General features: G+C 36.0%; 1 protein-coding gene across 5 annotated transcripts in view; it reads left to right on the top strand.

Moving 5' to 3' along the window:
* MAP2K4 (mitogen-activated protein kinase kinase 4) overlaps positions 1-25,276 on the top strand; it is a 139,887-nt gene that overhangs the window by 77,640 nt on the left and 36,971 nt on the right. For all 5 annotated transcript variants that reach the window (XM_046676121.1, XM_046676122.1, XM_046676124.1 and 2 more), the window contains 3 exons: positions 10,280-10,399; positions 12,725-12,776; positions 15,713-15,840. In XM_046676121.1, coding sequence (XP_046532077.1) covers positions 10,280-10,399; positions 12,725-12,776; positions 15,713-15,840 — 300 coding nt within the window. The remainder of the gene's footprint in view (positions 1-10,279; positions 10,400-12,724; positions 12,777-15,712; positions 15,841-25,276) is intronic.

Raw genomic sequence — 25,276 nt, 5'->3', positions numbered from 1 at the left:
ATTTGAACAGTATCCTTATGATTTCTTATGAATAGCTGGGTAAAATTCAGTTTTATATCTTAGGAAGGTTGAAGGGAGTTGAGATACACAACTAGAAGCATTGACATCTATATGAATGTTCTCTAGTTTTCACATGTATTGTTGTCACAGCAGTCTCAGGGGTTCGATGGTATTATCCCCCTTTTTCCAGAGAGGAAAGTGAGATTGGAGTACTAATTTGACAAAGATCACACAGCCAATAAGTGGCAGACATAGAACTTCAAAGATGAAAATTTCACTCTTCTTTCTGTTACACTGCAAGTGGTCCAGGGAGGAACTTTTAGCTTCATTTAAAAAAAAATCTACTTTTTAAACATTATAGTTTTTGAATGTAATAAACAAAGGCTTAGGAATTATACACTTAAGTTGTGTAAAGTCCCAGTGCCTAGATAGAGTGAACATGAACTTCCCCTCAAATCTTAGAATGGAAGAAGTAATAGGTACTTTCTGAATAGCAAACAATGAAGTTTTAGAAGAGAAAGCTCACCTTTAAAGAGTGCATAGTCAAAGTGTGTTTCCTGAAGTTACAAAGATTAAAAATTTTAACCAGATTTAATAAGGGTTTAGAGAAACATTTTTCTTTCGAGATTCATCACTTCAAGGAAAAAGATCAGGCCTGGCCTCATGGCTGAGTGTTTAAGTTCGCACGCTCTGCTTCGGTGGCCTAGGGTTTCGCTGGTTCGGATCCTGGGCGCGGACATGGCACGGCTCATCAAGCCATGCTGAGGCAGCATCCCACATACCACAACTAGAAGGACCCACAACTGAAAATACACAACTATGTATTGGGGGGCTTTGGAGAGAAAAAAGGAAAACATAAAATCTTAAAAAAAAAAAAAAAGAAAAGGATCTTTTTGGTGACATGATAATCTTTTTGGTGACATGACATTCAGTTCTGATAATAGACACAGAATTCTAGGTTTATGGAAGGAAAGAATGGAGGTGAATGTATGCAATCAGGATGCAGTCTTACCCCACCATCCCTAGGAGAGAGACAGATGCTTTTAATTCGTATCACTGTGAGAAACCCTCCAGAGTATTTCATTTCACATAATTTATATGACCACAAGACATCGCCTCTTGGTCTAGTTCAATCAAGCATCAGTCAAGGAGCTTGTGAGATGTTATTTTTCTTCTTCTTGCAACTACTGTGTAGAGACTAATCTTGCCATTGACTAGTATTAAACCTCTGGAATTCCCATAAATTCATTGAGAGCAGTGGTTACATAAAATTTAATACTGAAGTTGGTCACTTATTTGTTGCCATTGTATCGAACCATGTATATAATTCTTTCGAGGATGGAACTAAACTCCAATAAAAAGCCCAAAGTAAAACTAGGATTTGATTTAAATGAGTTATTAAGACACCTAATTGCAAGGTTTCTAAAGTCATTTTCAGACTTTGTGAACAGGGAACAAAGAGCTTGACAGTATTGAAAAATAAAAGTAACTTTTAGCCTGTAGCTTCCAGAAGAGCCTGTACCTACCATTTACCTTATCAATACTGAAACCTAGAATCATCTAAAAAATCTTTTAATATATAAATTTTCAGAATTTAATAGAAAACAAACCCTTATTTCAAATATTTTTTGAGATTGGAGAGTTTCTAGTGTTGGAGATACTATTCTGAGTAACTTGTGATTATAGAAATTCGTTGGATTATAGCAAAGGCAGTGATATTAGCTGAATTTAGTCTCCTCCTCCCTTTCTGTCCCGACTTCTACTCCTGTTGTCCTTTCCCTTGCAAGCTTTAAATACAACTTTATGGAGGTAAAATTGACATACGATAAACCACTGATTTTAAAGTATACAATTCGATATGTTTAAGCAAATGTATACACCTGTAGAATTATCACCATAATCAAGACAATGAACGTATCCATCACTCACAGGTTTCCTTGTGCCCCATAGGTAATGCACACTTCCTCTCTGCTGTCACCATCCTCAGGCAACCCCAGATCTGCTTTCTGCCACTGTTAGATGAATTTGCATTTTGTAGAATTTTATGTAGGTGTAATCATACAGTATTATGCTTTTTTTTGGTCTTTTACTCAGCGTAATTATTTTGCAGTTAATGTTGTGGTGTGTATCAATAGTTGGCTCCTTTTTATTGCTGAGTAGTTTTAGTAGTATTCCATTGTGTGGATGCACCAAAGTTTGTTTACTCATCCACCTGCCGCTGGACATATGGGTTGTTCCAGTTTTTGTCTGTTACAAACAGGGCTGCTGTGAGCATTTGTGTAGAAGTCTTTGAGTCGACATCTGCTTTGATTTCCCTTGGGTAAATATGCGGGAGTGGAATGGCTGGATCATATGGTAGGTGTATGTTTAACTTTTAAAAAAAATGGGCAAACTGTTTTCTAAAGTAGTTGCACCATTTTCAGTTTCCACCAGTAGTATATGAGAGTTCTATTTCTTCCACATCTTTTCTGACACTTGGAACAGTCAGTCTTTTTAATTTTTAGCCGTTCTAATAGATGTATAGTAGAATCTCATTGTATTTTATTTTTCACTTCTCTAAGGGTGTTGAACAACTTTTCATGTGCTTATTTGCCAACCGTATGTCTTCTTTGACAAAGCTTCTCTTCAAATCTTTTGTCCATTTCTTAGAAAATTGGTTTTTTGTTTATTTCTTATTAATGAGTTTTGTGAGGTATTTTTTTATGCATTCTGGACACAGGTTTATTATCAAATGTATGATTTTAAATATTTGCCCTCAATCTGGGGCTTATTTATTGTACTCTTAACACTGTTCTTTTGGAAAGCATAAATGTTGATGTAGGCCAATGTATGAGTTTTTTCTTTTATTTGTTGTGCTTTTGGTGTTGTATCTAAGCAATCTTTGCTTAACTCAAGATCATTTAGGTTTTTCTCTTATGTTTTCTTCTAGTAGTATTGTAGTTTTAGGTATCACATTTATATCTGTCATCCATTTGGGGTTTTTATGTGGTGAGAGGTATGGATTGATGTTTACATTTTTGTATATGGATTCCTTTGCTCTTTGTCAGAAATCATTTGTCCATATGTGTGTGGGTCTGTTTCTGGGCCATCTAACCTGTTCCATCCATCCATTTTGTCTGTCTTTGCCCTAATTCCACACTGTCTTATTTACTCTAGCTTTTTTTTTTTTTTTTTAAAGATTTTATTTTTCTCCCCAAGGCCCCCTAGTACATAGTTGTATATTTTTAGTTGTGGGTCCTTCTGGTTGTGACATGTGGGATGCCGCCTCAGCGTGGCCTGACGAGCGGTACCATGTCTGTGGCCAGGATCCGAACTGGCGAAACCCTGGGCTGCTGCAGCAGAGCACACGAACTTAACCACTTGGCCACGGGGCTGGCCCCTTATTTGTTCTAGCTATGGAAAGTCTTCAGATCAGGTAGTGCTGGTCTTTAAACTTCAGTTTTTTAAAACTCGTTTTGGCTTTTTCAGATCATTTTCATTTCCATGTGGATTCTGGAATCTGCTTGTCAGTTTCTACAAAAAAAAAAGTCTCCAGGATTTTTGGTTGGGATTACACCTAATCTATAGATCAATTGGGGGAGTTCGATATTTTAACAATATTAACTCTAATGACCCATTAACATGGTATCTCACTTCATTTATTTACATCTTTAATTTTTCTCAGCAATGTTTGGTAGTTTTAACTGTACAAGTCTTTTACATTTTTGATTATATTTATCCTTAAGTATTTAATATTTTTTGGTGCTTTAGTAAGTGATGTTTAAAAAACTTTGTTTCCTCTTGTTTTGTGACTAATATATACAAATAAAATTTGTTTTTTGTTTATTTACCATGTGTACTGCAGCCTTGTTGAACTCACTTATGAGTTCTGGTAGCTTTTTGTAGTTTCCATCAGAGTTTCTATGTAGAGTATCACGTCATCTGAATAAAGAGAGTTTATTTCGGGGTGGGCCTGGTGGTGCAGCAGTTAAGTTTCCACGTTCTGCTTCTCGGTGGCCCAGGGTTCGCCAGTTCGGATCCCAGGTGTGGACATGGCACTGCTTGGCAAAAGCCATGCTGTGGTAGGCGTCCCACATATGAAGTAGAGGAAGATGGGCACAGATGTTAGCTCAGGGCCAGTCTTCCTCAGCAAAATTTAGAGGAGGACTGGCAATAGTTAGCTCAGGGCTAATCTTCCTCAAAAAAAAAAAAAAAGTTTATTTCTTCCTTTTCAATTTGGGTTCCCTTTATTTATTTATTTATTTATTTTATTGCTTGCACTGGCTAGATCCTTTAGTACACTGTTGAATTGACATAGGGCTAGTGGACATCCTTGTCTTGTTTCTGATCTAAGGGGAGAAGCAATCAGGCTTTCACTGTTAAATGTGATGTTAGCTGTTGGTTTTTCTCATGGATGTTCTTTATCAGGTCGAACGTGTTTCCTTCTACTCCTAATTTGCTGAGAGTTTTTATCAGGAATGGATGTTAGAGTTTTGTCAGATTCCTTTTTTACATCTTTGAGATGATCATATGGGGTTTAAAAATTTCTTTTCTTACCATGGAAAGTTACATGGATTGCTTTTCAAATGTTAAACAAACCTTTTATTTCTAGGATAAATCCACTTGATTATGATGTATTATTTTTTTATATGTTGGATTAAATTTGCTAAAATGTTATTTAGAAGTTTTATATCTGTTCATGAGAGATATTGGTCTATGGTTTTCTTAGAATGTTTTTATTAGGCTTTTGTGTCAGTGTAATGCTAGCTTTATAGAATGAGTTGGAAAATATTCCCTCATTTTCACTTTTCTGGTAGAATTTATATAGAATTGATACTATTTCTTTTGTAAATATTTGGTAGAATTCACCAGTGAACTCCTTTGAACTTGGAGTTTTCTTTGTGAGAAGATTTGTAACTACAAATTCCATTTCTTTCATAGATAACAGCCCTATTCAGGTTATCTGTTTCTTTATGAATGATCTTTGGTAGTTCATTTCTTTGAAGAAATTTGTCAGTTTCATTTAAATTATCAAATTGGCATAGAGTTATTCATAATATTCCTTTATTATCATCTTAATATCTGTGGAATCTATAGTAATGTTACCCCCCCCCCCTTCTTGTTCCTGATATGGGTAATTTTCACCTTCTCCATTTTTTCCTGATTAGCCTGGCTAGAAGTTTATCCGTTGTATTGATCTTTCAGGGAACCAACTTTCAGTTACATTGGTTTTCTGTATTGTTTTTCTATTTTCTATTTCTCTTTTCTTTCTTTCTTTCTTTTTTTTTTTTTGCTGAGGAAGATTCGCCCTGAGCTAATAACATCTGTTGCCATTCTTCCTCTATTTTGTATGTGAGGCACCAACACAGCATGGCCACTATGCATGGTGTAGTTCTGTTCCTGGGAACCAAACCTGGGCTGCTGAAGCAGAGCATGCTGAACTTAACCACTAGGCCACCAAGGTGGTCCCTCTATTTTCTGTTTTTAAAATTTTTCATTCTGCTCACTTATATTTCCTTTCTTCTACTTATTTTGATTTAATTTGCTCTTATTTTTCTAGTTTCTTAAGGTAGTTCTTGCTTCTTTTAGACTATGAAATATTTCAAACATACAGAGAATTAGAGGGGAATAGCACTGTACCCACACCGCCGGTTAGTATTTTGACATATTTGCCCTTTAGTCGTCTTTAAGTTATAGATATAGTTACAGCCCCCATTCTGTTCTCCCTTTTACTCTCCAGATCTTAACATTACCTTGAAGTTAATGTTTTCTTCAACTTGTTATTTAGGCCTTCCAAATATGTATTTTATCCTAAGTAATACATAGTATTGCTTTGTGTGTTTTCAAAGTTTACATAAGTGGAATCATCCCATGTGTATCCCTTGTAGCATTTTTTAAAATTCAGCGTAATTTTCAAGGTTTGTCCATGTAAATATAGATCTATGATATATAGAATTGATTAGTTTATATTAACTGCTATGTAGTATTCTAATGGTTAAATATACCATATTTTATGTTTCTTTAATAATCCTAGTGTAGATTGTTTCTAATTTTTTGCAATTATAAACAGTGTAAAAATGAACTTCCTTTTGCGTGTCTCCTTGACAACCTAGGTTACAGGTTCTGTAGAGTATATACCTAAAAATATAATTGCTAGGTTAAATGATATAAATATCTTCAACTTTAGAGGATATTGTCATTCTTCTCTCTATAGTGGTTATACTAACTTATATTCCTATCAGTAGGAATGAGGATTTCTGTATCAGGAATTGTATTCAGGTGTCAGTAATGGAGGCTTTTAGTGGTTTACTTAGTTTGTGGTTTCCACTGTTAAGATTGCCTCATGGTCCAAGTTGGCTCCTAGAGTTCAGCTATCATGTCCACACCGAGTAAGAGAAGAGGGAAGGGGACTAAACATGCTGTCCTGGAATCATCAGCCGACTGCAGTGATATCTTGTTGGCTGCCCTTCTCTGCATAGAAGACTGGGAAGTGTCGTTGCACTGGCACATTGTACGTAACAAAGGGGAAGTGTTTGTTGGGCGGGTCATAAGCATTTATTGTCACAGATCTCATTGTTTCATTTTTGGCACTCAGGTGGGTCTGAAGTGGTATCTCACCTTTAACATTACATTTCCCTAGTTACTGGCAAGGTACAGGATTTTTTACTTGTGCGTTCGGGTTTTCTTTTTTGTGAATTGCCTATTCATCTCCCTTTGCCATTATTCTATTAACTTTTGTCTTTTTCTAATTTATTTAGCATAGTGCTCTATTATTCAGGATACTAATCTTTTGTTTCTTTTTATCTAAATAGACATTTTTGTCTTATTTTTGAACTTTTAGTAAGGTGTCCTCTGTCATACTGAAATATTCATTATAATGGAGTTAAATTTAACAGGTCTTACCTTTTGTGATTTATTCTTTTCATCTATGTTTTTGGGAAGAAATTTTTTCCTGCCCTGAAGTCATAAACAACTTTTATAAAAAAAGTTTTAAACTTTTGTTTTTCAAAAAATCCATTTGGGAGTTTTTGTATTTTTACTTGCGAATGATTTGAAGTAATGGTCTAATTTAATTTTTTTCTATATAGAAGGCTACTGGCCCCAGCAGCATTCAATGAGTAGTCAATCCTTTTGCCACTATGTGCTTTGCTATATCTATTATAAGTCAAATTTCTGTACATGCCTGGGCTTTTGAGTCTGTTCTCTTGGTATGTTTATTTTCCCCCTGTATCAGTACCACCCTCTTTTATTGTGATGGCTTCATGGAAAGTCTTTGATGGTCTAGTGGTTAAGGTTCGGCGCTCTCGCTGCTTCGGCAGCCCAGGTTTGATTCCTGCTTGTGGAGCCACACCACCCGTCTGTCAGTTGCCAGGCTGTGGTGGTGGCTCACATGGAAGAACTGGAAGGACTTAGAACTAGGATTTATAACCATGTACTGGGGCTTTGGGGAGAAGAAAAAAAAGAGGAAGATTGGCAACAGATGTTAGCTCAGGGCAAATCCTTTCCTGCAAAAAAAAAAAAAGTGAAACTAGACTGAATCAGATTTAAAAAAAAAGTCTTTGTCTCTTAGATCAATTCCCTTTCTTTAAAATAATCTCGGCTATTCTTGGCTCTCCTTTCCTATATAAGTTTTAGGATCAGCTTGTCTAGGTGCCTGATAATTTTGATTAGAATCTTACTGAATTCTTGGGTTAATTTGGGGGAATTTGAGATCTTTGTGATCTTGAGTCCTCACATTTGTAAACATGCTTTGCCTCTCTATTTGGTCAGGTTGTTATGTCCTTTAGTAACAGTTCTTGCTTCTTTTCATAAATGTTTTGCCTCTTTTGTTACATATATTCCTAGTCCTTTATAATTTTCCTTTCTATTGTGAATGGTGTCTTTTTAAGCATTTTATTTTCTAAGTGGTTACTGTTGGTGTGTAAATATGTTACTGATTTTATCTGGACCTTGTCTCTAGGATCTCTTGATCTTAGTAGTTCAATTTTTCATTATCGTCTACCCTTTTTTCAGTAAATCTGTATTCGGGAATTTCTACTTTTGCATTTCAGTCATGTGGTCATCTCATGGAAGTAACGTTGCTGTCACTGCTTTTTGAGGCAGCTCAGACCATTCCATTTCTTTAAATGCAGCTCATTGCTGTTGTCTGTTCTCAGTTATGTCCGAAAAGAACTGCCAGAAGAAGTAAGAAGTTTATATTGGGTTGTGTGCCTTAGAAACTACAAAGATTTCCCTTTCTGGACCTAATTAGTCCTTCACACCTCCTCTTCTCAGCCTCAGTTCCCAGTTTACTTGTCACCTTAGCCCCCTGTGCCCAGGTCTGTCTTTCTCTTTGGTTGCCTTCCTGTTTTTCCATCCTTCCCCCTTCTCTCATTTTCTTAACTATAGCTTTCAGTCCCTGCCAGGCATTTTATTTTGTGCTTTACATATGCTGACTGATTTGATCTTTATCGTAGTCCCTTAGGAAGGTCAGCAATCCCATTTTGTAGATCAGGAATTGAGGGAGCTAAAGCTTATGTAAGTAGAAGGTGGGAAAGCCTGGATAATAAGTCAGGCCTTTCAGATGCTCAATCAGTGATCTTTCCACCTCATTGTACTACTGAGGTTAAGTTCCTTCCCTGCTGTTTTTCTAAGTGGATGAGTTAAATGTGCTATCTTTTTCTCTAATAAAAAAATTCTAGTAAATCTATTGAAATGGTGTCTTTAGATGAAAATAAATTCAAGTGTGTGTTTTGGGTGAAGGGTGTCACTCAGTCTTTTGTGAGAGCCATTCTGCAAGAGCATTCAAAAGAAAGAGAGAGAGAAGAAAGACTTAAATAGGGAAAACATAAGTAAAAGGTTACTATGTCAAATACGCTTTACAAACAGCATTCTGTGAAGCTGTGTTGCCACGTGAACGCTGTAGCAGGTGGTCCTTTTGTAAGAGTGCTGTTACCATCTGGTCCATCATAAGATGCTTTCTCTATGTGTAAGTTAGGTATCCTTGCGTCATAGGTGTTGGTAGGAGAAAGGAGTTAACTAAACTGGCTTCTTTTCATGGCTCTATCACTAATTAGCAGCACTGTTCTGGGCAAACCGTTTTACTTTAACAGGCATTAAGCTCTTATATAATCAGTCCAGATCAATGTGAGGGGTAGGTTAGTGACAGAAAATCTCCAAGGATACAGCTGGATCCATAAATTAGTAACAACATGCAAAATCCTTTAAGATATCTTCTGTCATCATCCTGGTAGCTGTTTTCACTCTTATAAGGTATTTTGCAGTTCTTGTTCATATGTGCACCTAGTTGTACAGCGTCATAACGTATCTGCTCATATTCTGCGTTTTCTTTTGCATACCTCTCATGAACTGTATAGTTTTTCAAATAATTTTGTTTTAGATAATCCCTTTAATAGTGTACCATTCCCTCTTGTGAGATAGTTCACTGGTTTCTAGTTTTGTTTTTGTTTTTTCTTTTTGTAGTTTATGGACTATTTGTTTTAGTTACATTCTCAGTCATGGGATGACTCCATCAAAGGGTATAAACACTTTTATTTCTCTTGTTTTCTTGTCAAATTGCCCTCAAACTGGTTTAAACCACTCTATATTGCAGCCAACAGTTTTGAATGATTCAGTTTAATTATAGCCAGCTTTCATTCATTTAAGGAATGTTTGCTGAGCCCCTGTCCTGGTAGAGTGTATCTTCTAGTAGGGGAGATAGATGACAAACATAATAAATCAGTAAATTGTATTCTATGTTAGAAGATGATAAGAGCTGTCCAGAATAGAGCCGGGTAAGGGGATGCTGAGTGGAGTGACTTGCATTTTGAATCAGCTAGGCATCTTAAATGTTAGCCACTTGAGAAGGTGACATTTTGAACAAGGACTTGGGCATTGGGTTTGCTTTATGTATTTTTTTCTTTCTTTTTTACTAGCTTAAGAAGATTATATAGTATCTCAAGATTACTGTAACCTGTTTTCTTTGTTAGTGAGAATGAACAGGTTTCCACATATTTTCTATTTTTATATGTAATTGTGGCAAAATTTGAAATTTTTTTAAAAGCAGAAAAGTTTTCTATGTAAGGCTATCTATGCCCTTAAAATTAAGAGTGGGGAAAATTGGGCAAATAAGTTTGTGTTTAAACATGAGGAGAATATTCTGTCCAGGGCTTTAGTAAGGAACCAAAAATTATCACTAGTTTGATACTAAAAAAAAAAAAGAAGATTGGTTCTTCTCTAATTGTATTTCTATTTTAAGTAAAAGAAAGGTGGTACTTAATATTAAGATGTATAAGAATAACGTATATTTATTATTTTATAGGGTGACTGTTGGATCTGTATGGAACTCATGTCTACCTCGTTTGATAAGTTTTACAAATATGTATATAGTGTATTAGATGATGTTATTCCAGAAGAAATTTTAGGCAAAATCACTTTAGCAGTAAGTACCTGTTTTTCAAATTGTTGATTCTATATATACTTATATAAAGATGCTGCTGGGGTTTGTATGCACATATCTGAATGTCTTCACAGAATGTTATTGATGTTACTGTGAAATCATTTGTAATAGGAATAGAGACAAGATCACTTGTGTGGGGTAATTAACACAACAAGTCGTAAGAACAATTTTCAAAATATGCTCTATATAAATACTACAATTTTTTTCATTAAAATCACATTGAACCCTAATAGAGAGTGCCATAAATAAGACTAGTATAAGCAATTTTCTGTTTCTTTTTTCCCCTGTTGCTTTAACTCTTTTAAAATAAGTTATATTATCACAATTATCAGAATCTCAGCAGTCTCCTTGAAGTCCCTTAATTGAAACTCTAGACAAAGTTTATTTCCTGTGGTTTAAGATTTGGGTTATCCAATTTAAACTATTTAAGTTTTTTCTGTAACCAACATTACTACTAATTTGGTCAATTCACTTTTACTAGAGTACCAGAAAGAAAAGAGGTACTCTTTTGCATATGCATTTATAGGTTTGAAAGTGAATTCATGATCATTTTATTTCTCGCTCTGAATCTTTCAGTTGACAAAGCCTGTTCACAGTTTTTTCCCCCAAAAAATTCTTTTTAGAGTAAAATTAATAAGATTCTTACGAATCTCTGAGTATCTGAGCTAATGACATGACCTAGGTGGGTGGATGTTGTAAACTAAGTTTTATAAGAAGTTGTATGATAGATATTCTGATTGCATGTAGTTTCCTATCTCTTTCTTCCCTGCATCTGCCACCTCCAGCAGAGTCTACCTCTTAATTGCCAACTAATGCTAAAAATAGATAGACAATGCTGAGCTGTATTTTACTTGTAAAAGGTGTATGTGTGTATAATTGGAATTTTAAAAATCTGATTAAACTAGTCATTGTAATCTTAAGATTCCTAGGTGTCATGTTAATATTTTAAGTTATTCAGTTGAATTAATGCTTAAATTTGTTTTATGAGCTAAATATTAAGATATTTACCTTTTCATATAATTTTTATAAAAAGAAGCTGAGTTATATTAGAAACGTATTCATTTTTCAGATAGGTATATGGAATTTTGTATTGATCAGTTTAGTCATCTTTCTCCAGTATACCACACCCAGTATTATTTTGGAACTTATTACTGTTCATAATAATTGTAATGGAACAGTAGTAGAATAATGATAGTAGCTAATGGTTATTGAATGTTTATTTGTCAGGCCGATGTCTTATGACATTTCATCTCCATAGCAATTCTCTATGGTAAATAGTGTAACCCCCCTCTTTACAGATGACAGATCTCAAGCATGGAGAGGTTAAGTAATTAATTTTCTTTGAAGTTTATACAGTTGTAAGTGGTAAATGATTTAAGCCCAGGTAGCCTGATCCCAGAAACTTGGTCTTAACTACTGTACGACAGGGTGATCATGAAGTAGAAAAACATAGATAAAATTATTTTATCATATATTTCAATATGTGTAGTATAAATATGCTAATAAATCATTTATTATGGGTTTGCCTGTGCTTCTAGACTTGGTGATCACCCTTTACATTAAGCACAGCATTTAAAATTACTCTGTGTTAAACTGCTTCTTGCTGATTAGTAACCCAGTGAACACACGAGCCTAGCTGCTGGACATGTTACAGGTTTGCCTGTTCTGCAGTCCTCATACCCAGCAGCTTGATGCAGTGGAGACCCGACCTTTCTGTAGCAGATTCTTCGTCTGTTCTTAGTTCTCTTTTAGTTTGAGGTTGTGGAATTTTAATTGAAGTCTATGTTACCTTCATTCCTGAAGAAATCTCTGATTTTCTGATCATGAGCAGTGATCAAACAATAGGGTAAATTCTGGATAAATTGCTGTAGCGGCTGAGCAGAGAGATTCTGGCTCTAGAAAAATTACTTTAAAGGCTCACTACCCAGTGAGAGTGAGTGATTGTGGGAAAGTGAGAATTTGGAAAAACTTAGTAAATGAGGGTTGATAATGGAAGCAGACTGTTGGGCTTTTTTGTATTCTTGAAAAGTTCGAAGGTACAAGAAACATTATACAACTTTTAATGACTAAAATTGTAAGTTATCAGGATTTCTTAGTTGTCTGGGAGCAGCAGGAAGAGGGAACTAAATTTTCAGATCTAACACCATCATTCAGCATCTTTAGTTAACATAAAAAATAAACAGAATATGGAAACATTAAACTTAAAAGAATGCAGAGGGCTACGTGGGTTGTTACGTATGATGATGAACTGTCGTGCTGTTTGATTAGAAGGAAATTGTTTATCCCGTCTCCGCTTTTTCTCCCTAGACTGTGAAGGCTCTAAACCACTTAAAGGAAAACTTGAAAATCATTCACAGAGGTGGGTACGAGTCAGATGAGAAATTACTGTTTTTCCTTAATAGGAAAAAATTATTGAAAATTACAGTGTCACTGTATGAGCTTTCTTGAAATATCTGTATTTTTAGCAAAATTTACTGTATGTACCCTAAAACTTTATTACTTTAGGATTTTTTACCTATGAGATTCTATAAATTTCAGTCTAACTTATTAGTATGTTGGGCTTAGAAATTGAAATAGATTTTGCTTTAAGTTCTTATTACCCTTAGCTGAAAAATACTTACTTGTTTGCCTGATAGGTAATTAATGTTTCTCTGGGTACAAATAAGGCACGAAGCTGGTCTTGTGGACATTCAAAGAAGGATCTGAGGGATAGTACCTTTGAGCATTTTAAAGGCACGTTATTGTCCCCGTTAAGTGTTTCTTCTTTACTTTAGAGGATGTTTTTGCAAACTGAGAGGGGTTCTTTAAATAGTATTGTACACTGAAATTCCTCTGAGGCATTTGTCTTTGTGAAAACAGTGATCTTGGCCTTATTAGACACGTGTCCAAATTTAACCATTTGATGTAGATCTATCAGAAGACAGTGGGAATCCTGAATTTAATTCAGCAAATAGATTAAATAGTTGCTCTATTTATTACTATGCCAGATTCAGGTTAGTGAGGTGGTGGCTTTGAAGAGGCACATAAGTTCACTCTCTTCAGTAAATTTGTAATGCACAAACCCAAGAAAATACATGACAGTGTGTGGTTCAGCCTGACAATAAATAGGATAGAAAGGAAAAGGTCATATTCACAGAAGTGAAAAATCTTGAATTCTAAGAAATATAGTTTCTCATGGTTAAAGAAATTAGTAATTGAGGCACTTAATTTAAGTAATTTTAGTTTGGGGGTGACCCTGGACCACTGAAATTAGTTACCCTTGAACATCAGAGTATTTCATTTGATTTTGCCTGGCTTAATGCTTGTTGAAAATAATATTAGGTAGGCTTCTTATTTTCTCTTTTGGCCTAAAATTATGTAGGGTTAGGTCCCTGAATAAACTCTTGTAGTTCATCTTGTTCTTATTTTGGTGTTTTCCCTCCTTTTCTGGCTGTGTTTTGTAATTACGAGAGTATCTCCTTTAGGGCGTTTGACACTTACCTTAGGGATGCTTGCCAGTCATGGTACAGTACTAAAGCGGTGCTGACCACACAGCTGAGCAGAAGTGGAATAAAAGGGAAAGGCGTCAAAAATAATTGTGGTTTTCCTATTATTAAATAAAATGATGACTTGATAGTCTTTCAGTCAATTGGGACCAATTAGCTTTTTTGCTGCAATTAGAGTGCTTTCAATCACAAGTAACAGAAAATCCTGATAACTGGCATAAACTTCAAGGAAATTCATTATCTGTCTTAAGTCCAAAGATAGGGTGGCTCCAAGCACAATATAATTAGTGCTCAAGGTCCCTTCTTTTGGCTCTGCCCTCCTGAATATGTTGGCTCCGCCCTCCTGAATATGTTGGCTCCATCCTCAGGATAGTAACAACTAAAGCAGGTCCCCAATGTCATATCCAGACATGATAGCCTCTTGAAGAGGTAGCTTTCTCTTCCTGTGTGGCTGTCTTAGGAGGAGGGAAATCTTCCTTAACGTGTCTCTGATGTTTTCTCTTGTTTCATTCACTAGAACTGCATCATGTCCTTACCTAAACTAGTTGCCCTGGCAAATAGCAGAGACTACCCTGATAAGCTTAGACCAGTCAGGACCCAGTTTTTGGAGGTGTGGATAGAGCTGCACAGAGGAGGATGGATACCTCAGTATAGTGCAGGTTCTGTTAGAAAGGATGGTGTGGTTAGGAATGGATGTTTGGTAGGCAATCAGCCGTGTCAGTGATGGTAAGATATATTTTCTGGATTTTTTTGTAGGTCACCTGAGTTATGGACAGATGTTTTTTTGTATTCTATATTTATTTGTATCCTTACTTTTTATTCATTGAGCCATGACAGTGACAATGAAATGGGTAGAAGAATTGAGATAGGGATAGAGAATTAGTAAGCAAAGGGGAAGAATTGGCTAGACAGCTGATGAATATATACTGGCAGTGAGCTGATTGTCAGTGAGGAAGAGGTGATGACCTAGGGGTCAATTTGACAAGACTGGATAAAACCTGAAGAACCATATGGAAGGGCTTCAGCTTTCTCCAGTTTGCAGGAAAGTGCACACTCTGGGAGTGGTAAAAATGAATCTGGTTTTTCAAGGATGACTCTAAGAAAGGATTGGTTAGGAGAAACTTGATGAAACCATCTAAAATCAGAAAAATCTCTCAAGGAGAAATAATTATTAAGTAGGTACATTGAGTACAAATAAAGTTCAGGTACTATATTAGGTGTTTTAATTTCCACAACTCTATGAATTAAGAATTATTATTTTTAATTTGTTGGTGAGGAAAGTGTGGTTGCTAAGTGAAAGTTCAGGAGCTCACCCCAGGTCACATTGTGAATTTCAACCCAGATTTCGAACCTTTACTTCTCTGATCCTGAAGTTGTGGTCTTTTAGATATACTGGATTGGATACTTGGCTAAGTTAGATAAAGCTCTACTTTAAATTTTGGGTTTAAAATTGGTTTGCTTTGCTTTTAGTTGTATTGTCTTTGGCACATGTTGTAAAGTAGTTTAGTATACTCTCATAGATTAATTTCATTTTTTGTCAAGTAATGAATTTGAAACAAGTAAATGGATGTCTCTTGATGCAAAGTAAACATTATAGAATCCCTAAATTTATTGTGAAGCATTTTTTGATACTGAGTTTTTAAGCGTGAGCATTCAGAAAATTGTTTTCTCATTTTTCTCCTCTTATATATGTGAATTTTAAGGACTTGATCACTTATGTTGTCTAAGGTTTTTCAATATTTTTGCTTAAAGTACTTCAGAATATAGCTCATTTGATTACTGTACTTTAAATGGCATCTATCTCTTGCAGATATCAAACCTTCCAATATTCTTCTGGACAGAAGTGGAAATATTAAACTCTGTGACTTTGGCATCAGTGGACAGCTTGTGGACTCCATTGCCAAGACAAGAGATGCTGGGTGTAGGCCATACATGGCAGTAAGTGCAAAGGCCAAACCTTCTTGCTTGACAGTCATTGCACAGAGAGCCTGTGTCCTTGGGCGCTATACTCCTAAGGAATGTGCCATTGGTTACAGTTTTGCCATGCTAGAATATTCTTCTCTTCCTTAAAGACCAAACTCAGGTTCTAGCTTCCCCATGAAACTTTGTGAAATTATCCTAGCGAACTCTTGTTTCATTGTCCTACTCTATTCCTCTTATCTGGCACTTAGCATTTATGGTCTTTTCTGATTACCATTTTTTCATTGTATTAACTATTCAACCAGATTAGTTCTCAGAAGGCCTCTTTGTGTATCTTGCACCTTGTGTGCTATCTTGACTGTAGTAGGTAACGTGTGTGGTAAACACATTAATAATGTGTCCTAGGCCCAAAGTGATTCTGTTTCCAGTTAGAGAAGAATGGAAAGACTTGAATTCCTAATAGAACTGAGTATGTCTTATAGAACCTGAGGCTATGTTTGAATATTGTTGGTCCCTTCTGTAGAGGTGGGTGAAGCACACTGACAAATGCGAGGGTGAAGGCCTTAGGTAGTTACCAACCTGGAGCCTCTTTCTCTTCAGGAAGACAAACCTACACTGTCTTTCTACACGTAGAGTCATCTTACCCCAGTGTATTTGCATAGACTGTTCCTCCAGCCTGGATTTGATTGGAAATTTAGTGTCTGTATTTTAAACATTTTCCCTATGTGTTGTGTCTCCTTAGTGCGGCCGTGGTTCTTGGGGGACCAGCGCCCTCCTCTAAGTGGTGACATGCAGGGTTTGCAGTCATCCGTTGAGGCACTCCCGTCAGCAGTTCCCGTGTCAGTCTTTGTAGACTCTTCTAAACTGAAGATAAGCTTGGAACTGAATAAAATTTTTGTCTCCTTTTATTTGTTAGTTTCTTTGTTGATTTATATATTTCCAAACTCAGTGGTATAAGCAATAGAAAAGTAAGGAAAATCATAGGCTACATATTGTAGCTTTTTTATCTTGTTTATGGATGGGCGGGCTTAGTGCTACTGCACGTTTCACACTTATTTCAACAGCTTGAATACATTTTATTTTCAGCATCTTTTGAAAATTTTACATCAGTAATTTTTTCTCTTTTTATTTATCTCAATCTGTAAATAGTTCAAAATACAGTATTACATACATTCTTTGCACATGTTCTGTTGCCTCTTTATACTCTGCTCATTGTATTTGAAAATTTTCAGTTATTGTCAGTATTTTAGAATTGTTGCCATTTTCAAGACCCGGTTTTTGTTCTATCTTTTCATGTAACCTTTTCTACAAATGAAAATGTAAGGGGTGTGTGTATGTGTTAATACAAAAAGAGACCTTCATTTTAAGTTTGGGCTCTGTGGATGTTGCCTGGCCAGTCAGATTCTTGGGAAGGTTTGGAAGATCGTGCATTCATTGTGATAATTAGGGATAAATGGAACAAGAAGTCCAAAGCAAGAAATAAAAAAAATTCAACGTGAAGCATTTGGGAATTCATATAATTTACATATTTAGTAATGACACCCTGAGAATTAACTGTAAACTGTTAGCTACACTTTTAGGGCTTGTCTCAGTACTAGGGTTGACTAAGTGCTTTTGCTCTGTAACTCTGGCTAAGAATTAAGAACTTGATTTATGCAGGCTTAAAAATGTAATTGCAGCCCAGATAGAGCTGAATACCTGAATTCAGGTAACTTTTAAGAAAGAAGTAGACTTTCGGCTTTTGTGCAGAAATAAGGTCCACAGGCCCAGCAGGTGCAGGGCTTTTCTTTGTCTGCCGGCCTTCTTCCGCTGTGGAGGAGGCTGGGAGTGGACTCTGTCTCTGCTGTTCATGGGGCAGAATGGAGGGCTTCCGTCCGTGCCAGTCCTCCGAGGCCTGCATGATGCACAGGAACGTGGTCAGCATTGATTGTACAGGCTGCTAAGTGGCTTGACTCTTCTTTGATGTATCTTGTCAGAAGGTATCAGAAATGTATCTTGTCTTTCTATTTAAGATTTATCATTTGTCTTTAGTCTATAGAAATTGTGATTTCTTATTAGATTATTTAATATAAAAAGTGTATAAAATGTAGAGTGTAAACATAAGGTTTTCCGTAAACAAATTGTTAACATTTTGCTATCTCTTGACTTCCTCATCTAGGGGGCTGTGTGTGTGAGTGAGTGTCTGCACATACACACCTAGGTGTATATATATGTACATGTATACATGTATATACATACATGTATTCTGGACGATTTGAAAGTAAGTTGCAGATATCATGAATTTTATTCTGAACACTTCAGTGTATATCTCCCAAGAAAAAGGGCATTCTTCTGCATAACCACAATATCATTACCACACCTAAAATGTAAATCTAAAATAATTAACAAGAATTTCATAGTATCATCTAATATACAGTTCATACTCAGATTTCCCAGGGGTCCAAAGTAAGTGTATTTTTTAGCTGTCAGTCAAGGACCACATCAAGACTATACATTGCTTTTAATTGTTACATTCTTTGCTTTAAACTGGTCTAGACACACACCCCCACGACTGACTTTTTTGGGACTGTTTTTAGAATGTCCCACATTCTGGATTTGTCTGATTGTTCCCTCATGATTAGTTTCAGACTACAGTTTTTTTGTCATGAATGCATATGATATGTACATTATGTTGCGTCACATTACAAGCATATGATACTATTTCACTAACTGCAATGCTTATAGACGGGCTTTTTTTCTTTTAAGCAGTTGAAACATTTGCAGAATAGGAACTCATTTTCTTGCATTTTTTCCTTTGTTCTCCTCCCTCCTGTGAGTAATTGATTATCTTTTTATTTTCGAAGGATTCCTTCCCCCAATACCCTCTCACCCTTCCCTTCTGCTGCCCTCCAACATGAAGAGACTTCCAAAGGGTCCCCTCAGTTCCCCTGTCGTTTAGCAGCATTTCCTCTTGCTCCTCTTCTCCTTATATCACAGAAGCCCATCCATGTTAGGTTATAAGATTAGTCTTAATTGGTAATAAAAATAAGAGCTCATTTTAAAGCAGTACTTTTTGAAATATGTCAGTTTATTTATCTTGGGCATTTCTCAAACCCTGACGTAATCTCTTAAAGTATAGGCAGCCTGTTAGGCATGAAAATCTAATCAGGTTGTATCTCATCAAAATGAGGAAATTGTCCATGTGTATACCTTCCTGTGATCTTTGCATAACAAATTCGGTAATGCTGGTTCACTCATTCATATTTTGTCTGTCTCTCTGTCTTTTTGGTTTCAGAAGAACTTTATTCTTCAGGGTGTAATTTTCATTTTCTACTTGTACAGAAGACTAAAAAAATGGTATTCCCGTTTTCCCCTTTGTATGACCATTCAGGTTTTTAAAATGTCTGAAGAAATTATTTGGCAGTTCCTACGAGAGGTGTTTTTGTTGAGAGGCTTTTTGTTACTGATTCAGTCTCTGCTTATTATAGGTGGGTTCAGATTTTCTAATTCTTCTGTGTTCAGTTTTGGTAATTTGTGTCGTTCTAGGAATTTTTCCACTCCATCTACGTTATCTGATTGTTGACGTGCAGTTGTTCACAGTTTTCTATTCTAATCCTTTCTGTTTCTTCAAGGTGGGTGGTAATGTCCTCGCTTGAGGTTTTGTTTTTAGTTACTTTTATCTTCTCTCTTTTGTTTTCAGTCTAGGTGAAGGTTTGTCAATTTTGTTGATGTCTTCCAAGAACAAACTTGATTTCTCTGATTCTCTCTTTTTTTTCTGTTTCCTTGATCCCTGCTTTAATCTTTATTGCTTCCTTTCTTCTACTGTTTTTGAATTTTCTTCTTCTTTTTGTAGTTGCTGAATCTATAAAGTTATGTTATTTGAGATCTTCATTTTAATGCAGGTGTTTACAGTTATAAATTTCCCTCTGAGCACTGCTTTCTCTGAATTACATAAGTGTTGATAATCAGTGTTTTCATTTTCATTCATTTCAAAATATTTTCTAATTTCCTAGTATTTTCTTCTTTGACCCATTGACTGTTTAGCTGTGTTGTTTAATTTCCACATATTTGTGAATTTTCCGGTTTTCTTTTTGTTACTGATTTCTAGCTCCATTCCATTGTGTTCGGAGAAGATACTTTATATGATTCAATCTTTTTAAACTCATTGAGACTTGTTTGTGGACTAAAATATCTAACTTGAAGAACGTTCCATCTTCACTTGAGAAAAATGTGTATTCTGCTGTTGGATGAAGTGTTCTTTATATGTCTTTTAGGGTCAATTGGTTTATGGTGTTGTTCAAGTCCTCTATTTCCTATTGACCTTCTGTCTAAATGTTCTGTCCATTATTTGAGGTGGAGTATCGAAGGCTTCGACTATTATTGTAGAACTGTGTATTCCTCCCTTGAATTCTGTCAGTGTTGGCTTCATTTGTTTCGCAGCTCTGTTGTTCAGTGTGTATATGTTTATAATTGTTATATCTTCTTTATGAATTGACCCTTTTATAGATATTTCATAGCTTTTTGTCTTTTGTAACAATTTTTGACTTAAAGACTGTTTTGTCTAATATTATTAGTGTAACCTTCCCAGCTCACTTTGGTCACTATTGCTTTGAGTATCTTTTTCTATCCTTTCTCTTTCAACCTATTTGTACTTATTGATCTATAATGAGTCTCTTATAGACAGCACACAGTAGGGTCATGTTTTTTTATCCCTTCTGCTAATCTGAGAGTTTAATTCATTTGCATTTAAAATAATGACTGAATGACTGATAATGTAGAACTTCTGCCTTTTGTTCTTTGTTTTCTGTATATCTTATACCTTTTTTATTACTCGTTTTCTCTGTTGTTTCTTGGTTTTTTTATTTGATTTTTTTGGTGTACCTTTTTGATTTTCTTCTCATTCCTCTTCTGTGTATTTTTAGATATTATTGGTTATTGCATTCAGTACAGTTACTATCCTAGATTTGTAACAGTCTAGTATGAATTAACACCAACTTCAAAGGCGTGCAGAGCCTCTGCTGGTGTATGGTCCTCCCAGCCATGTGTCATTGTCACTAATCATGTATGTGAACGTTGTATACCTAATAACACAGTTATTATTTTCTGCATTTGTCTTTTAAAAACATATAAGAAACAAAAAGAGGAGTTAGAAACCAAAAATGCAATCATAATGGATTTTATATTTACCTATATAGTTGCCTTTACTGGATTTCTTTATATCTTTATATGATACAGAGTTACTGTCTAGTATCTTTTCATACTCTATTGCTTTTTTTAATCTATGAATGTCTTAATTTCTCCTTCAGTTTCGAGGGACAGTTTTGCTGGGTATGGAATTCTTACTTGACAGTGTTTTTCTTTCAACACTTTACACATGTCGTCATACTCCCTTCTGGCATTCATGATTTCTGATGAGAAATTAGCTGTTATTCTTGAGGATCCTTTGTATAGGAGGAGTCACTGCTTTCCTGCTGTTTTCAAGAGTCTCCCTTTGTCTTTCAACAGTTTGATTATAATGAACCTTGATGTGAATGTGTTTCATTTTTTTTGTTTGGAGTCTGTAAAGTTTCTTGGATATATAGATTTGTGTCCCTTATCAAATTTGGACAGATTTTGGCCATTATTTCTTGAAGTATTCGTTCTGCCCTTTTCTCTCTTCTCCTCCTGGGACTCTCATCATGAGTATGTTGGCGCACTTGATGGTGTCCTGCAGGTCTCTGAGGCCCTGTTTGCGTTTCTTTATACTAGTTTCCGTGATTTTTCTAAAGTGTTGTTTTAAAGACTGTGTTCTTAATCCTGTGTAATCTCTGATGTCTCTGTTCCCTTAGCTTGTGTTCAGCTAGTGTTTTGACAGAGATTTTTTTTTTGGATACCAGGATCGAAAAAAAAAACAACAAAAAACAGAATTCCTTGAAGAAAACCAAAGGAATAAAACCCCAGCTATTCCAGTCTTTGCAGTTTAGTTTTGTGTTGGGGTGCTCCTTCAGTGCTTAGCTAGGCTGTTTACAGCTCTGCCTTGATGTTCACTTCCTTCTTGCCCTGAGCCTACAGATCAACCAGAGATGAAAACTTAGTGTCTTCTCAGGTCTTTTCTGAGTCTGTGTCCTGCCCTGGGCTGTGCACAGAGCTCTTTAAGTTTCCCAGTGTACACAGGTGATTTTGAATGGCTTAGTATCCCAAAGAAACTCTCCCCTCCACTTTTTTCCCACGCTTTTGATGCTCTAATGTATGCCTTAATTCCAGTTTTTTGCACCAGGCATTTGTGGGTAATTTGCTTGCCTTACAGTGTTTCAAGGAATGTCCACTGCTTTTCTGCCTTTAGTGAGTTCCAAGTAAGGCAAACAAAGGCAGGCACCTTGTATCTGTCCTTTATAGAGCCCCCAGGCAGGTTAGAACAGAGAAACACAATTCTTTACCAATAAGGTCTGCTCTGCTTCCTCCTTCCTCTGGACCCAGGGACCAAAGTCCCTGGGAATGCTGGCTGCCATCTTCAAGACTGCCACTGAGCTGGAGCAGGGATTGGGGCAAGGTCAAGTAAAAAGGCCACAGGGTTTCTTACCATTTTTAAGTTGCCGTTTTCTTGATTCAATGTTTCCTGGGTTGCTATGAACCTTTAATTTTTTTCCCCAGAGTTCTAACAAAGTTGATGGACAGTTTTTGCTTTCCTTTTTTTTTTTAGTTTTTTATTGAGATTATGATGGTTTACAAGCTTGTGAAATTTCAGTTGTACATTAATGTCTGTCAGTCATGTTGTAGGTGCACCACTTCACCCTTTGTGCCCACCCCCACTCCCCTTTTCCCTGGTAGCCACTAATCTGTTCTCTTTGTCCATGTGTTTAATTTCCACATGTGAGTGGAGTCATACAGAGATTGTTTTTCTCTATCTGGCTTATTTCACTAAAGATAATACCCTCCAGGTCCATCCATGTTGTTGTGAATGGGACGATTTTATCCTTTTTTATGGCTAACTAGTATTCCATTGTGTATATATACCACATCTTTATCCAATCATCAGTTGATGGGCACTTAGGTTGCTTCCACCTCTTGGCTACTGTAAATAATGCTGCAGTGAACATAGGGGTGCATGGGACTTTTGGAATTGCTGATTTCAAGTTCTTTGGATAGATACCCAGTAGTGGAATGGCTAGGTCATACGGTATTTCTGTTTTTAATTTTTTGAGAAATCTCCATACTGTTTTCATTCCCACCAGCAGTGAATGTATGAGGGTTCCTTTTTCTCTACAACCTCTCTAACATTTGTTACTATTTCTTTTGGTTATTTTAGCCATTCTAATGGGTATAAGGTGATATCTTAGTGTAGTTTTGATTTGCATTTCCCTGATGATCAGTGATGATGAGCATCTTTTCATGTGCCTATTGGCCATCCTTATATCTTCTTTGGAGAAATGTCTGTTCATGTCCCCTGCCCATTTTTTGATCAGATTGTTTGATTTTTTGTTGTTGAGTTGTATGAGTTCTTTATATATTATGGAGATTAACCCTTTGTCAGATGTATGATTTGCTAATATTTTTTCGCAATTGGTGGGTTGTTCTTTTGTTTCAATCCTGTTTTCCCTTGCCTTGTAGAAGCGCTTTAGTCTGATGAAGTCCCATTTGTTTATTCTTTCTATTGTTTCCCTTGTCTGAGAAGACATGGGATCCAAAAAGATCCTTTTAAGACTGATGTCAAAGAGTGTACTGCCTATATTTTCTTCCAGAAGCCTTATGGTTTCAGGTCTTACCTTTAGGTCTTTGATCCATTTTGAGTTTACTTTTGTGAATGGCATAAAAAAATGGTCAATTTTCATTCTTTTACATGTGGCTGTCCAGTTTTCCCAACACCAGTTGTTGAAGAGACTTTGTTTTCTCCATTGTATGTTCTCAGCTCCTTTGTCAAAGATTAGCTGTCCATGGATGTGTGGTTTTATCTTTGGGCTTTCAATTCTGTTGCATTGATCTGTGCACCTGTTTTTGTACTAGTACCATGCTGTTTTGATTACTGTAGTTTTGTAGGATGTTTTGAAGCCAGGGATTGTGCTGCCTCCAGGTTTGTTCTTTTTTCTCAGGATTGCTTTAGCAATTTGGGGTCTTTTGTTGCCCCATATGAATTTTAGGATTCTTTGTTCAATCTCTGCAAAGAATGTCATTGGGATTTGGATTAGGATTGCATTGAAACTGTAGATTGCTTTAGGTAGTAGGGACGTTTTAGCTATGTTTATTCTTCCAATCCATGTACATGGAATGTCTTTCCATCTCTTTATATTACTGTCAGTTTCTTTCAGGAATGTCTTGTAGTTTTCATTGTATAGATCTTTCACTTCCTTGGTTAAATTTACCCCAAGATATTTTATTCTTTTTGTTGCGATTGTGAATGGGATTGTGTTCTTGAGTTCTCTTTCTGTTAGTTCGTTATTAGAGTATAGAAATGCTACTGATTTATGTAAATTGATTATATACCCTGCAACTTTGCTGTAGTTGTTGATTACTTGTAAAAGTTGTCCAATGGATTCTTTGGGGTTTTCTGTATATAAGATCATGTCCTCTGCAAAGAGTGAAAATTTCACTTCTTCATTGTCCATTTGGATTCCTTTTATTTCTTTTTTCTGCCTAATTGCTCTGGCAAAAACCTCCAGTACTATGTTGAATAAGAGTGGTGAGAGTGGACACCCGTGTCTTGTTCCCGTTCTCAGAGGGATGACTTTCAGTTTTTGCCCATTGAGTATGATATTGGCTGTGGGTTTGTCATATATGGCCTTTATTATGTATTTCCTTCTATACTCATTTTATTGTAAGTCTTTATCATAAATGGGTGATGGATCTTGTCGACTGCTTTCTTTGCATCTATTGAGATGATCCTGTGGTTTTTATCTCTCATTTTGTTATTGTGTGTATCATGTTGATTGACTTGTGGATGTCTAACCATCCCTGTGTCCCTGGTATGAATCCCACTTGATGATGGTGTATGATCTTTTTAATGTATTACTGTATTTGGTTTGCCAAAATTTTTTGAAGATTTTTGCATCTATGTTCCTCAGTGATATTGGCCTGTAGTTTTCCTTGTTTGTGTTGTCCTTGTCTGGTTTTGGGATCAGGGTGATGTTGGCTTCATACAGTGTGTTAGGAAGTGCTCCATCTTCCTCAATTTTCTGAAATAGTTTGAAAAGGATCGATATTAAGTCTTCTTTGAATGGTAGACTTATCCAGAGAAGCCATGTCTGGTCCTCGACTTTTATTTTTGGGGAGGTTTTTGATTATTGTTTCAGTTGCTTTACTTGTGATTGGTTTATTTAGATTCTCTGTTTCTTCCTGATTCAGTTTTGGGAAGTTGTAAGAGTCTTAAGAATTTATCCATTTCTTCTAGGTTGTCCAATTTGCTGGCATATATTTTTTCATAGTATTCTCTTATAATCTTTTGTATTTCTGTGGTATCTGTTGTGATTCCTCCTCTTTCATTTCTAACTTTATTTGAGTCTTC

The sequence above is a fragment of the Equus quagga genome, chromosome 11 (genome assembly GCF_021613505.1).
Source record: "Equus quagga isolate Etosha38 chromosome 11, UCLA_HA_Equagga_1.0, whole genome shotgun sequence".
NCBI lineage: Eukaryota > Metazoa > Chordata > Mammalia > Perissodactyla > Equidae > Equus > Equus quagga.
The sequence above is the reverse complement of the archived record's forward strand: the minus strand, read 5'-3'. Positions and strand labels throughout refer to the sequence as shown.